General features: G+C 39.8%; 1 protein-coding gene across 6 annotated transcripts in view; it reads left to right on the forward strand.

The window, feature by feature from the left end:
• The first annotated feature begins 208 nt into the window (after nucleotides 1-208).
• FSD1L (fibronectin type III and SPRY domain containing 1 like) overlaps nucleotides 209-14,903 on the forward strand; it is a 65,927-nt gene continuing 51,232 nt past the window's right edge. For 2 of the 6 annotated variants that reach the window (XM_034664222.1, XM_034664220.1), the window contains exon 1: nucleotides 211-409. In XM_034664222.1, coding sequence (XP_034520113.1) covers nucleotides 395-409 — 15 coding nt within the window. In that variant the 5' untranslated portion in view covers nucleotides 211-394. Of the gene's footprint in view, nucleotides 410-14,903 lie in introns of all 6 variants that reach the window. The other 4 variants (XM_011235322.3, XM_019808386.2, XM_034664221.1 and 1 more) reach the window with 3 other exon arrangements.

Here is a 14,903-nt window from a genome sequence, read left to right on the forward strand (position 1 = left end):
GTTCTCTCAGGGGACCCACGGCACTAACCGGCGAGCGCTCCCTGGTTTCTGCCCCTCCCATCCAGCACAGGACACCCTCCGCCCCATCCCGTCCCGCGGAAGCGCGCATGCGCAGGGCGCTCCGGGCTCCCTCCCTCCTGCGGGCCGCCCTTTCACCCTGGCAACCGCGGCGCGACGACGGCGCGCGCGCGAGTTGGGCGCGGACCGGGTGGGGCGGGGCCGGGCCGGGCCGGGCGGCACCCGTGCAGGCTGAGGCTGAGGTTGAGGTTGAGGCTGAGACGGCGGTGGAGGAGAGCGGTGGACACGGGGACGGTGTTGGCGTGCCCGACTTCTGTCCGCCTCGCCGCACGATTCTTCGACGCGGTTTCGGGCCCAACGGACCTAGTCCCTGGCCATGGACTCCCAGAAAGTAAGTGGGGGAAGGAGGCGCGGGGCCGCCGAGGTTGGGGAGTGGGTGGGCGGGGCGCCCGGGGCCGGGTGCGCGGTGGGCGCGCGGGGCTGGCGGAGCCAGGCTGGGCTGCGGCGGCGGAGGGCGAGGCTGCCGGCCCCCCACCCTCCCTCCTTCCCCTGTGAGAGCAAAGCCTCGCCCGCCAGGCTGCGGGGACCGCGCCCGGTGACCCAAGCTGGCCTTTGGCCCTGGGCCCTGGCTCCTGAGGGGAAGAAGGGAGCTGTCCCCATTTCTCATTTTCTGCAGCAGTCTAGGCCCGCCTTTGATTCGCGAGCCTCCCCACATGCGAGCGCGGGTTTATCATTCCTTAGCAGAAACCGAGGCGCGTGGGGTCTACCTGCTGACGCCGAAGCCGATGCTCCTTCCTCGACTCAGCCTTCTTTCTTGGCACAATACACACGGCTTTAGGGCAGGAACCAAATCTCCTTAGTACCGCGCCCCCCGCTCCCACCCGCCTCGTGACCAGTTCGGAAGCAGGTCTTGGTGTTTAGTGTTAGTTGAACTGGGAGAAGAGACAGTTAGTAGTCCCACCCTCTTCGACCAGTTCATTGCTAGTCACAGTTACCTTAATGGTTGGTGTGGCCTGTTGTATACTTTCCGAACAAGTTAAAGAGAGGATATACAGAACTAGTAATTTCAATTAAGAGAAAAAAATGTTTCGAGAACATAGCTAATGTTTTGAATACAATTAGAGTTATTAATATTGAATCATAATCCCTGTATAGAAATCAACCACCCTGTTCTCTTTGTTAGTTGATAGTAATTGAAATATAGTATAGTATAGTGTAGGAGGCGAACACAAGTGTTATTAATAATGTAGCAGGGAAAAACAAGGGCATATCTATCCAAGAGGCCATTCTTTTCTATTATTAGATGGAAAGCACTGGAAAAACTTATTAGAACAATGTTTTCTTTAATTTTGCTCGGATTCACCTCCTCAAGGAGCACGGGGGCACGGGAAAATCGTAGTGATGTTTTAAGCGTTGACTATTATTTTATTAAAATGCATTTGATTTAATTGTATGCGTACATCTTGAAACCCAATTGGGTATACTCAAGTTTCATTTCCATGACTATTGGACATATGTAAAAATTACATTTTGTGTATTTTGAATATATATATGTTTAAAACATCTCTGCCTAAATTTGTTAAACATTTCACAGCTTATTTAACTTTTTAGGTAAAAGTCATATGATAGCTGAATGGATGTTAGTTCAGGGCAAATGGAAGGGCAGAGACTTGTGTTCCATGCTGCTGTTCACTGGCTCTGTGATATGGAGCAAATCACTTAAGTATGATTAATCTATTTCCTTGTTTATGCAGTGGAAGTAGAATATTTTATAGAGTTACTGTAAAAATCAGGTAAAATAATTCATTATGAAAACAGTGTTTTAAAGTTTACAAAGTACTAAAATACTCTATGTGGTGGCAAATACAATTTTAAAGAGTATTTTAATATGGATCATCTTATTTTGCTGGGGCATGCATTATCCCTCACTTCAGTAAGGACTCAAGAGTTGGAAGTTGTGGCTCCTGCAAGGTTTGAACTTATTTGGTCTCATTCCAAACGGTGTTTTTGAGTAACTACAAGTACCGTGAGCAGTTTCCCCAGTTAGCAAAGAAGTAGGTGTTCTTTGTGATAACTTTGAAAATCAACTTCTCAGTGTTAGAAAATGTGCTGAATTTCATTTCATTTGTTGGTATCAAATAATATTTCTAATAAAAAAACTATTTTCTTTTATAACTTAAAATGAGTATCTGGTGTTAATGCTTATAACCAATTTATTGCTATGAATTTGAGCATCTTTTTCTCATGAATTACTGCAGAATCAATTATATACCTCAACTAATAATGGACTGTGTATTTATTTCTCTTTAAGTAAGTAGTAATGATTTTTCTTCCCTGTTATAAAATGTTACAATGACAAGCGCCTGGGTGGCTCAGTCAGTGAAGCTCAGGTCATGATCCCAGGGTCCTGGGATTAAGTCCCTCATCCGGCTCCCTGCTCAGCTGGAGAGTCTGCTTCTCCCTTTACCCCTCCCCACTGCTTGTGCTTTTGCTGCCTCTCATGCTGTCTCTCACATTCTCTCTCTCTCAAATAAATAGATAAAATAAAAATAAAATAAAATGTTACAATGAAAATAGTATCAGGAATGTACTTTAGTCATCGTAAGGAAAATGGTAAGGTACTGCAGTGGCAAATGGTGAGGACAGCTTGGATATATACCTGTTAGTAAAGCACTGGGATTTGGGCTTTAAATTATTAAGAGGATGGCTTTGGAGCCAGGTCTCCAGTCTCAGCTACCAACTATGAGCTGAGTGAGCTTGGGTAATTTGCTGTGTGTCTCTATTTTCTCATCTATAGAATAGAGATAACAATTGTACTTACCTCAAAGGGTTATTGTGAGGATCATGTTAATTTTTAAAATCCTTGGTGCCTAGCACACATTAAGTACTGCTGGTATTATTATGAATATCATAATCCCAACTTCAAAATAACTTTCTCCTTTTGTTAATAATTTGTATAACTATTTTTCTAATCCAGTCTACCATTTTTAACCTTTGTCCTTAAGTTTTAAAATATGTTTTCTGTTTTTATATCTGTAATAAGTGATTTCAAATGGTGGTGTCAAAGAAGAGTTGTTAAATCCTAATTGAAAGAGGATTGGGAGTTCTGACTCATGCAATCTGACAATAGGGGTTAAGTTAACTGGACAGTCTTACAGAAGCTTGATGGTGGCTAGTCAGCAGATGGATTAGCTTGACCAGCTGCTTTTTTGTCTGTGAAAATAACTTGGACTTCAGTGCTGTGTTAGCAACAGATGCTCTGTTTGAGTAGAGGAAGAAAACATAATTGCCTTGGGTATGTAAGGCATACTGTTGGATACAGAAAACCACAGTATTATCTCCTAGAAATAAACAGAAGGATTTTGTTTATATCGAGTTTCTGGGACACTTTTGCGACCAGGATGTGTTATGGATAGGTGGCTTTGTTTGATACTCAAACCTTTTGATTATGTCCTTAAGTGGTTTTAAGATAAAATCCTAAAGGTTTTTGTACCTGATTAAATGCGTATGTTCAAAGAAACCAGTGAAGCAAAAGACATTTACACCTTTCTAGAATCTTGGCCCTTAGAATTTGATAGTTTAAGGTTTTGCACAGGAGATCATTTGTATTCATTGGGGTTGCTGTTTCTAGGAAAGGTACATGGTGTAGGAATAATAAAGGTGGAGAGGAAGGGGGAGCCCAGAGGAAGGATGTTGCCAAGAGTATACATTGTAAATTGTTTGGTTTCCCCCACTTTTCCTGGCATGTTCTTTACTTTCCACTTGGAAAGTGGTAGTGACAGGTGAGGGTTGACTATGCAAGACAAGACAAATGTAGATTGGGGGGATTGAACTGAATGGGGGGGGGTTTAAAGCATGACAGGCTTAGCAAGTAGCTGTCTACACGTGGCTTCCTTATCCCAGTTTCCTCCTCCACCCTGCTATTTGCTCTTCTTTTCCTTCATATTGTACCTTAGCAATTCAGGGACCTCCACCATATCCAGACAACCAAACATTTTCGTGTTCCAAAATTACTTCCTCTTCTCAGTCAAAAACAAATATATTCCCTGAGGAAAAGAAAGGAAAAGGAATTTGAGTATTGTTCTGCATCCAGTATTATGTTAGATTGCTTTAAACTCTCATGATAGCTCTTATTCCAGTTGTACATCTATATAGAAAACCAAACTCAGAGGCTAACTGACTTGTTCAGGGTTGCACAGCTAGCAAGTGATGGTCTGGATTCAGGCCCGGTCTTTCTTCACAGCCCAAGTTTTTTATTACCACCCTTCTTTTCTGAATCCTTTGTCTTTAATGGTGATATGATTAATTAAAATTTAAGATGTTAATAGAAACAAATCCCTATCTTCTTTTTTTTTTTTTTTTAAGATTTTACTTATTTCTTTGAGAGAGAGCACAGGTCTGCACGCAGGAGGGAGGCGGGGGAGGCAGAGGGAGAGGGAGAAGCAGAGCCCCTGCTGAGAAGGGAGCCAGACCTTGGGATCCCAGGACCCTGGGATCAGGACCTGAACTGAAGGAAAATTTTTAACCGACTGAGCCACCCAGGCACCCCTATAGTTTTTTTTTTTTTCAAAGAAGCTAATTAAGTCTAGTGAAAATAGTTGATAGAACGTATAGAACATGATTTATATAAAACCCTGGAATTTAGCTGTCGTGATGCCTTGATAAAATCATTATTTTTCTTTGTGTGTGTGTGTATCCGTATCCCCTCTCTCCAGCTCTTTTTCTTTTTTGAAGGAGGGTTTTAGCTTTCTAAAGTAGAGCTGTGAACAGGAAAGTATAAATGGAGTTTTTAAAAACCCTACCCAAATGCAACTGCAGTCATTCTCATGGAATGGAACAAAGTAATCCGGGATGTACAGGGATGAGGTACCCTCTTCAAAGAACCATACTCACATACTCTTGATCACTATATTTAAATACAGATATGTTCATTTTTTACTGAACTTGGCAGTTTTAAAAAATTGGAAATAACAGTTGTCCCTTAAACAACACAGGGGTTAGGGGTGCTGACATGCCCTCGACACAGTTGAAAATAGGCATATAACTTTTGACTCCCCCAAAACTTAACTAATAATAGCCTACTGTTGACTGAAATAGTAACCTGGAAGTGTATGGATAACGTAAATAGTCATCTGACGTACATTTTGTATATGTATCGTATGCTGTATTCTTTTTTTTTTCATAATAATATTTTTATTATATTATGTTATTCACCATACAGTACATCCCTGGTTTTTGATGTAAAGTTCGATGATTCATTAGTTGCGTATAACACCCAGTGCACCATGCAATACGTGCCCTCCTTACTACCCATCACCAGCCTATCCCATTCCCCCACCCCCCTCCCCTCCGAAGCCCATAGTCCATAGTCTCTCATCGTATGCTGTATTCTTACAATAAAGTAAGCTAGAGAAAAGAAACTGTTAAAGTTATAAGGGAAAATATATTTACAATACTGAACTGTAAAAAATCCATTTATAAGCACACTGGTGCAGTTCCAACCCAGGCGGTTCAGGCATTGATGGTGAAGCAGATTTTTCCTTCTCTTCCTTCCTTCTTTAATTTTAATTTTAATTTTAATTTTAATTTTAACTTTAACACTGTGCTTCTTTGCAATGCCTGGCTGAGTGTAAACAGGATTATTCATGCAGTAAACATACTGAATGTTTGCCATGGTGATAGATAATCCACTCCAATCTAGGGTAGATAGTATTTTAAAGATGGTAGATTTTATGTTCAGCTTTCTTTTTGTATGTTTTACATTCTCAGTTGGCACTCTTTCCAGCCACAGGGTTCTGATAGAATCTGGTTGTAGTTATTGATACTTGTTGATTGATAGCTAATTATATTTTGAGCTTATTTATAACAATGTGTTAGCACAGCCAGCCTGTGTACTTTTGTTACATGATAAATATAAGTAATACAAGCTTATTGTAGGAAAATAGAAAATGTAGACAAATGAAAATAAAATGAAAATCACCCATAATCCTGCCACCCAGAGATAACCTGTTTTAACATTTGTATGTATTACATTCCAGTTTTTTTATGTATGTAGAAACTTAAAAAGACTATGGTATCATGCTACGGTAATACTGCTTTATAGTTTGCCTTTCACTTAATGTATTATAAATCTTTTATCATGTTAATATTATTCTACACCTAACTCAGAATTCTTTTGTATGGATGTATTCCTTGATTTTTAATCAGTACTCTTTGTTGTATATTTATGTTGGTCCCAACCTTCTAGTCTTTTAAATAACACTGAGATGAACATCTGTAGCCAAGTCTACCTCTACCTTTAATTATTTACTTAGAATAAATTCAGTAGAAATGGAATTATTGAGTCGACGTGCCTAAACTTTTAAAAATCTTTTGGTTTGTACTGCCAAGTTGCCCTTCAGAAGGGCTGTTATTTTATGCTGCCACCAGCAGAACCTGAGTGCGCCCCTATCTTCATTCCCATTGTACCTCCCTCAGTTGGATGATGGGACCTCCGGTTTCTTTGGCTGAATATGAGCTTCCTAGACTTCACTGACTGGAACAACCAATTCAGAGGTCACTGTGTGTGGATGAGGCTTCTTTAGTTTGTCACTCGTTGTATTTCCTGAAATGCTAGGTGGGAGAGTACCTCTTCTGTCCTGTTGTCTTACAGCAGGGCTCAGGGTTGAAAGGCAGAATTCCCTACCAGGTCTTTTATTAGTTTTTTTTTCTGTGGATCACCTCAGTTGCCTCTGTAAATCGGTAGTGTTCCTAACTGTTTCACTGTTAAGAGAGGGCATGGCTTTCTACCTGCTAGCTATGATGATCAGATTCCTGAATTCCTCAGCAATATATAATTCTTTTTCAGCTCTTCACATAACATCTGAGCAAATACTCTTATTTGTGTTGCCAGAGCTATGGTGAGCTGGTGAGATTCTGGTTGTCTAGCTTATCAGCTGGATAGAGCTTTCTAGATTTTAACTCCTGTTACCTAATTCAAAGGAGAAGTCTATGGTGTGGTGTGATGCAAGTGGCATCATTCCTGGTGGCATTAGGATATTTTCCAGAAATGCTCTATCCTGGTTTCATTGATCCCTTTGCTCTGATTGCAGGAACCCTATGCTTGTTTTGTACACTCCATGGCAGTGTAAGCAGCCTAGGGTAGTATAAAAGTACAGGCAGCTTCCTAGATTTGAATTGTGACTGCCACTTGATAGCTGTGTGATCTAAGAAAATTTCTTAACTTCTCTAACCTTCCTTTTCTTCAACCATAAAATGCAAAGACGGATGCTACTTTTTAAAAATCTGTTGTGATGATTAAAAAGATACTCCATGTTGACAGTTTAGCATGGTTCCTGGCACATAGAAGGTGCTTAGTGAATACTACTGAAATGACCATAAAAACAGATTGACCCTCTTAAATTGTAGATTGACTAGTGATATTTGCAGTGATTCTAGATTTGTGTATTTCAGCGTCCTGGAATACTGATGTAGAATGTGAATCCAATCTTCTGTTGGTGTGAGTAGATGCTGGTGGAAAACACATATATCAAAGTGTTTCTCTAATTATGACTACGTGGTCATTGAGGTCCTCAGATTCAGACTAGCATATAAACCTGGGTATAATGGTTTTCTGCCACTGGTTCTAAGAACAGGAAGTTTCTGTACCATAATTTCAGGGGCTGGTTGCGCTGGATAGTTTTCAAGTAAGTAACCCAAGTTGGCAGTTTTTGTTGGATGCAGCAGAATTAAGACTCAACGTTTGAATTTGCCATCTTCACATATATTAAGCTAAGACCAGTAGAACCATGCCATTTCAAATGTTGAAAGTCATTATGTTCTCACACTTACAAGATGATATACCTGCAGTAAGAATAGCTGTTTTTGTTGCGCTTGTACCTGGCAGGGTGGTACAGGTTACAGTCTGTTGATCAGCTCTAGTTTTTACAATCTTGAAGTAAAAATCTTAGTCTTTTTGGTGCCCTTAGATATTCTTTTCATGTACCTCTGATCTTTATTTTCAGGTAGTACAGTGTAATAATTAAGAGCACAAACTCAGGAGTCAGACTACCTTATTTAGAATCCAGGCTGCCACATTTTAGCACTGAGATCATGGGCAAACTATCATTTAACCTCTCTGTACCTCAACTTCCGAATCAGAAAATGGGGATAATAATAGTGTCCTACTTCATAGGATTCTTGAGAGGATTAAATGAATTAATATATGTAAAGAGCTTAAAATGGTGCTTGGCACGTAAGAGTATAAAAGTGTTATTATTTTGCTCAGAGACTATTGTGCTTTTACTTCACATGATTTATTGTGACTATAAGCATAATATTAAGCTATGCTCCTTTGAAGAGGATACTTCATGCCTTGTACATCCCAGCATCCTAGATTTTTGATCCATTCCATGGGAATGATTGTAGTTGTGCTTGGCTGGGGTGTATAACCCCCCCTTACTTTTTTTGTTTTTGTTAGCATGGCACTTACCTTAGCCTATTTCCCTAGTCAAGTAATTGACAGACTTAATCCTGATAAACTAGTTTTATTTTTGAGATCCTGGTAACTGTGGTTCTTGACCAAAGGATAATGGCTGAGATTGCCTGTGCACCTTTCTTTGGAGACGTATGTCCTATATGTTTTACTGTGATCCAGCAGAATTGGTATTGGGCAAAGTGTATCTTCAGACCTGTATCACCTAGAACTTTTAGTCATGGCCGCCTGATGTCTTGCAAAATATAATTATATTGGAAGGTAATGGGAGACTTGAGGTCTGAGTTGAAATCTGAGACCCTCATAGGCATCCTTTCACATTGATAGAATCTCACAGAGCAGATGTCCTCCTTCATCATCAGGGTTTGATAATAGCTGAGGCTACTATATATCACAGTGAGTTCATTCCATAAATACCTTTCTGGAACTTGTCTTAATGATGGAACGTCTTTAATGATACATCGTGTGTACAGTTGTTTTTTTTTTTTTAAGATTTATTTATTTGACAGAGAGAGAGCGCGCGCACAAGCAGGGTGAAGCAGCAGAGAGAGCAGTAGAGCGAGAGGGAGAATCAGGCTCTCTGTCAAGCAAGGAGCCCGATACAGGGCTCTATCTCAGGTCCCTGGGATCATAACCTGAGCCGAAGGCAGACGCTTAACCAACTGGGCCACCCAGGTGCCCCATCGTGTATATGTTTTAGAACATTGTTTATAGGCAGAGGAACTGATAGGTGTGAGGGTTCCCAGGTGGAAACAAGGCATATTAGAAATAAGGCTGGAATGCAGCAAGGAAGAGGAAATCTGGTGTGAGTTGAAGCAGGAGAGATAGGCAGTGGGAAGATCATGCAGGGTTTTACAGATTATGTAAGGTCATGTTAACAGGTCATGTTAAAGATTTTCAGTTTTTTCCAAGGACCTGTGGAAAGCCATTGAAGACCAGCTCGTAAGCAGGAGGAGTGATGCTATCATATTTTTTAGCTGCAGTATACAGAACTGATAATTGGAGAGAAAGAATGGATCACAAGCCAGTTAAGTTTTGCAAGTATAAGTTGAGATATGATGTTGACTTGTACTAAGATAGTAGTACTGATTATAGAACTATTTAGGAGGTAAAATCCACAGGACTTAGTGACAACATGTAGAGCACAAATGAAAGGAGAGGATGTAATGATGATGGCCTAGGTTTCTGATTTTGCAGCTAGTACCACTATTTGCAAAGATAGGACACTAGAGAAGGGCTCAGGTTTAGTGGGGGACGTTATGACATGTTGAGTTTTGAAGTGCTTGTGAGACATCCAAGTGGAGATTCCAAGTAAGCAGTTGGATGAAGATGGTCTGGAGCTCAGAGGGGAGGCTCTGTATCATGGTGCTCCGATTGTGCACAGCTTATATTACATTCATTGAGGTTTTTGGCTTTGTGCTTCCTCCTCAACTTCTTTATCTTTGTGTGTCTTAATTATAAAAGCTGTTGATTAATTGTGGAGGCCCTAAAAGGATAAAGTGGGGTAGAAAGCTCAAAAGGATTATGGTATCTTTTAATTCTTTTCTTTTTCTCTAAGTTTCTGAATGTAGCTATCCTGCCCTGGCATGTTGCCTGCCATATTTAGAAATCACTTTAACAAAATTATGCTGGATTTGATACCTATTCAGCTAGCCTCCTGTTGCATACCTCTTATATTAGGCACACACACTATCCCTGTATACATCTCTTCTCCGAGTCCTACCAACTACAGAAAACTGAAGCCTCATATCACATACACAAGCTGGGGTTAAGTTTCAGAACTCAGTTCATGTAATCATAATCCTTTAATTATTACAAGTTTTGGTATTGGTGGTGGTACTTAAATATTTTGGTTACTTGTAATTTGTTTTCCAGTTCTACTCAGCTCCAAGTTCCTTAGTTCTTTCTGTCTTCCTGCCGTTTTCACCCTTAGTCTAGCCAGTCCCTTTTTTGTGAGGACCAGAATGTTTGAAGCCCTCGTCCCCTTGATAATTTATTTCTCATCCTTTCCTGATGAACTTCCACTATAGAAGAATACTAAATGTGAGTTCTTAATTACAGTCTTTTGCATTTGCTCATTCTCTCCAGATTAAAGGGCAAGTGGCTTCAGAGCTTCTGGAACCCTTCAGCAGTCTGTCCTTGCAGAACTTTCAGGGTACCTCCCTTTTTTCTTCTTAGAAAAGCTTAGGGTAGAGGCAGCACTTTATCTGTATTAGCTACCAAGGTCACATTCGTTGCTTTGGGTTCTGACTCTTAGTCATCTGGATGATTGCTTCTTCTGCAGCCATGTTTTCTTTTCTTTTCTTTTTTTCTTTTAAGATTTTATTTATTTATCTTCGAGAGAGAGCATGCAAGAGAGCAAGCATGGGGGGCAGTGGCAGAGAGAGAGGAAGACGCAGACTCCATGCTGAGCAGGGAGCCCCCTTGTGGAGCTCTGTCCCAGGACCCTGAAATCACTACCTGGGCCAAAGGCAGATGCTTAACCGACTGAACCACCCAGGTGCCCCACTGCAGCCATGTTTTCTAATACATTTGGTAGCTGTTAAAATACAGGTCATCTTAAATGCTGAGGCTCCAAAGCCCTCTACAGCTGGCTTGTCCATTCGTGTAGCATCTCACTGGTGTATACTACAGCAAAGGCCCCGAACCTCTCCCTACCTAGAGATTGGAGTATCCACCCCCCCCACCCCGCCCCTGAGAATCTCAGACTTCAGTCTTTGTTACTTTGGCAGTAAGGTAAGCTGTCTTCTCAGGATGCGGGCCCTTTATTTAGGTGTTCCGTGGTAGACCCTCGTTCTGTAGTAGAACTCCCAGTGAAGTGCAAAATGTGAGCCATAAAGCATTTTCTCTTCAAAGATGAGATGATGTTTCCCTGAAATACTGTATCAGCCTTTAAAGATCTTTCCTTCCCCACCACTTTCTGGGGGAGTATGGTATTTTTAAAGCCTTAAGTAATTCATATAATACCATTACCCCAAAAGTTTTAACACAGGTTTCTTTCCAGAAATATTGCTATTAACACTTGGGCCAATACAAATTGAGAAAAGTAACTTTTCATTTTCTGGTAATAGCAGAATTTTGAATGAATTAAAGGGAAGTAGTCTTTTCCGTTTGATTTTTTTATGGTCTCTACCATAAGATTAACTGTAATCTCAGGGTATTATATCTTGGAGGCATGGAGCAGTACCGTACATGAAGAATCCTGATGATTCTTTAAGTCTCTATAACATATGTCAGCTGTCTTCAGGTGCAGCTTTTTTTTTTTTTTTTTTGTCAGATACCAACCTTGACGTGGACGTTTAAGTTTTTTCTAACAAAAACCAATGAGCAGTATAAGTTTTACAGGAGAGAAGAGTATCTTTCTCTTGTTATGGTAGTAGAGAGATCCCAAAAGGAGAGCTCCTTATGCATCGCTTAATATTAAGCAATGGTGGTAATATTATAATATTACTTTTCCATTTCTAAAGGTAATATTTACATAAATAAAAACTGAGAAATTAGTGAAATTCTGGTAAAGGAATTTGGTTGTAACATTTTAGCTTATATTCACATACAGTTATTATAATTCAGGAATCTGGCATATGGTAAACATATATAGAAATTCTGGTATCCAAGAAAAAAATTCAGAAAGCTCTTGTTTATTATTAACTGCAAATTAAACAGATCTATATAGGATCTCTGCCCTATCCCCACTCCTAAAATATATGGATTATTTGGGTGGTTTAGGCCTCTAAAGCTGTGTTGTCCAGTATGGTAGCTTCGAGCCCCATTTGGTTATTGAGCACTGGAAATGTGACTCATTTGAATTGAGATGTGTCATAAGTGTAAAATACACATCAAATTTTGAAGACCTACTACCAAAATGGAAGGAAAGAAGGAATTTGGTAATTGTTATATTTTGATTACATGTTGAAATAATATTTTGTATCAGTTGGGTTAAGTAAAATATTAAAATTAACTTCACTTGTCATACTTTTTTGATGTGGTTACTGTTTGGCCTTTACTATATTTCTGTTGAATGTTGCAGTTGGTAAAGACTGTATTCTTCCCTCTAGCATTACTGTGAGAGCAGAGTCTGATAACTTCAAGTGGGTAACTTTTTTTTTTTGAAGATTTTATTTATTTGAGAGAGAGAGAAAATGAGTGAGGGGAGGGGCAGAGGGAGAAGACTCCCCACTGAGCAAGGAGCCTGCCCAGGTACTTGATCCCAGGTCCCTGGGATCATGACCTGAGCTGAAGGCAGACGCTTAACTCACTGAGCCGCCCAGGGACCCCCAGTAGGTAGGTAACTCTTTATAAGGGATTTAGCTTGAAAATTTAATAAAAATTAGAGCATTTAGATGTTTTTGACTATACCCAGTAAATAGCAGGGAGCTTTAAAATGGTAGGAGGCTTCTCATTAAAATGTTTGGAGCTTAGAGGTTACCCAGCTGGGACTTCACTATCTGCAAAGATAGACTTCAGCTATCTGCAAAGAATTTTTGCTGCAGAATTCCCCAAATACAGAGTTTGCTACTAAATTTAGACAAAAAATAAAAGTGGAAAGCTGTTTTGTACTAGGGTTTTTTTTTTTTTATTTGTTTGTTTTGTTTTGTCTCTGAACTAGTTGTGCCTTTTTTATATACCAATGCTTCACAGTTTTTTTTGTGCAATTTCTTTCAGTGTTTATTGAACTCACATATATACTTGTGATTGAAATTTAGTTATTGGGTTGAATTCATTGGGCCTAACTCCGCCTTATCATGGGATAAAGTCTCTCCTCGAAGACTTCATTTTTACCTTGAAGTTGACGAGTATGCTTAGCACCGGACAAAGCTTAACCTCAAGCAGTGATTCTCTATTATGGAAATTCTAACAGTTTTATATGTCATGAAGAGTCTTAGCAAACCAGAATTTTAAAAGAATATATAATTTATTGTATGGATATTTCTTATGATGGGCAAATTGGTTAGACTTAGAGACAATATTCTAAAGAGGTAAACAGCATGGATTTTGGAGACAGACTGAGCATAATTTTTACCTTCCCAGCAGTTACTTCTGTTTTCTCCCCTGTACCGTATGGATGTGGCCTTGCCATTAGGAGGGATAAAAGAGGAGGCAACTATAGTCCATTTACCAAAAAAAGCCCAGTCTCTTTTTTTCTTTTCTTATGTTTTTTAAAGATTTATTTATTTATTTGAGAGAGAGAGAGAGATAGAGAGCGAGCAAGCAATGAAAGCAAGAGTGGGAGGCAGAGAGAGTCCCAAGCGACTTCTGCTGAGCCTCACCTGGGGCTCGATCTCACGACCCCAAGATCATGATCTGAGCTGAAATCTAGAATCAGATGCTCAACTGACTGAGCCACCCAGTGTCCCAGAAAGAGCCCAGTCTTAATTGAAGCTTACTCTACACAGTCCAGTTATTGTGCAGAACCATTTTTACTCTTCCTTTGTGTTTTTCAATATATATAGAATCTACCTTGGATAAATAACTAGAAGCCTCTTAAGTCTTCTGCTCTCCTTGTCTATGCCTCTGTAACTACCATTCTTGGCCCTACCACTGTGCCCGCTCCTGCCCCAAGTCCTGGCTTCATTCTGCCCCTCTGCTGGTTGTTTTGTATTCAAATCTTGGTGCACCTATTTCTGGGAGGAACACCAACAGGATAAACAGCTAACTCTTGGTGTTGATCTTCTTTCATAGCATAATTTCATTGTATTATTATACTAAAATATTACCAGCGGTGAGAATGGGAAGAAATAGTATAGGTAAGTGAATATATTAGAGAGCCCTAGGCAGCCTCAGGGATGATGATGATACTTCCTTATCTCCAGGGATTCTTGTGAGAATTAAATGAGAACTGTTGTGATTATTTTTAATTTTTTACTACTATAATGCCTTATGAACATTTATTAAGATATTATCCCTTTATCAGTTTATTTCCTGAGCTCTTTTTATATTGCCATTTATTGATAATCCAGTTATATTTTGAGGAGAACCTTTCTCACAAGGTCTTATAGGACATTATTAAAATATTTACACTTGTAGGCACTTACAGAAACAAGGCTTGTGCTTCTGGGAAAATTATAGACTAGAAGTACTTACATTTGATTTTTACCGAGAATACAAATATCTTGTATGGATTTTGCTATTACTACCCATGAAGAGTCACTGAACAACTAGACCTGTGCTGTCCAGTATGACAGTACTTGTCACATGTGGCTATAAAAAGTGAAAATAATTAAAGTTAAAAACAATAAACTCAGTTCCTCAGTTGTTCTCTCTACATTTCAAGAGCTCATTAGCTTCATATAGTTATTGACTACCATTTTGGACAGCCTGTGTATAGGACATGTCCATCATAGCAGAAAATTTTATTGTACAGCACTGAACTGGAGAGTTTGAGAAGATTAAATAACCAAGTGTTTTATTTAAA

This window comes from Ailuropoda melanoleuca, chromosome 7 (assembly GCF_002007445.2).
Source record: "Ailuropoda melanoleuca isolate Jingjing chromosome 7, ASM200744v2, whole genome shotgun sequence".
NCBI classification, from domain to species: domain Eukaryota; kingdom Metazoa; phylum Chordata; class Mammalia; order Carnivora; family Ursidae; genus Ailuropoda; species Ailuropoda melanoleuca.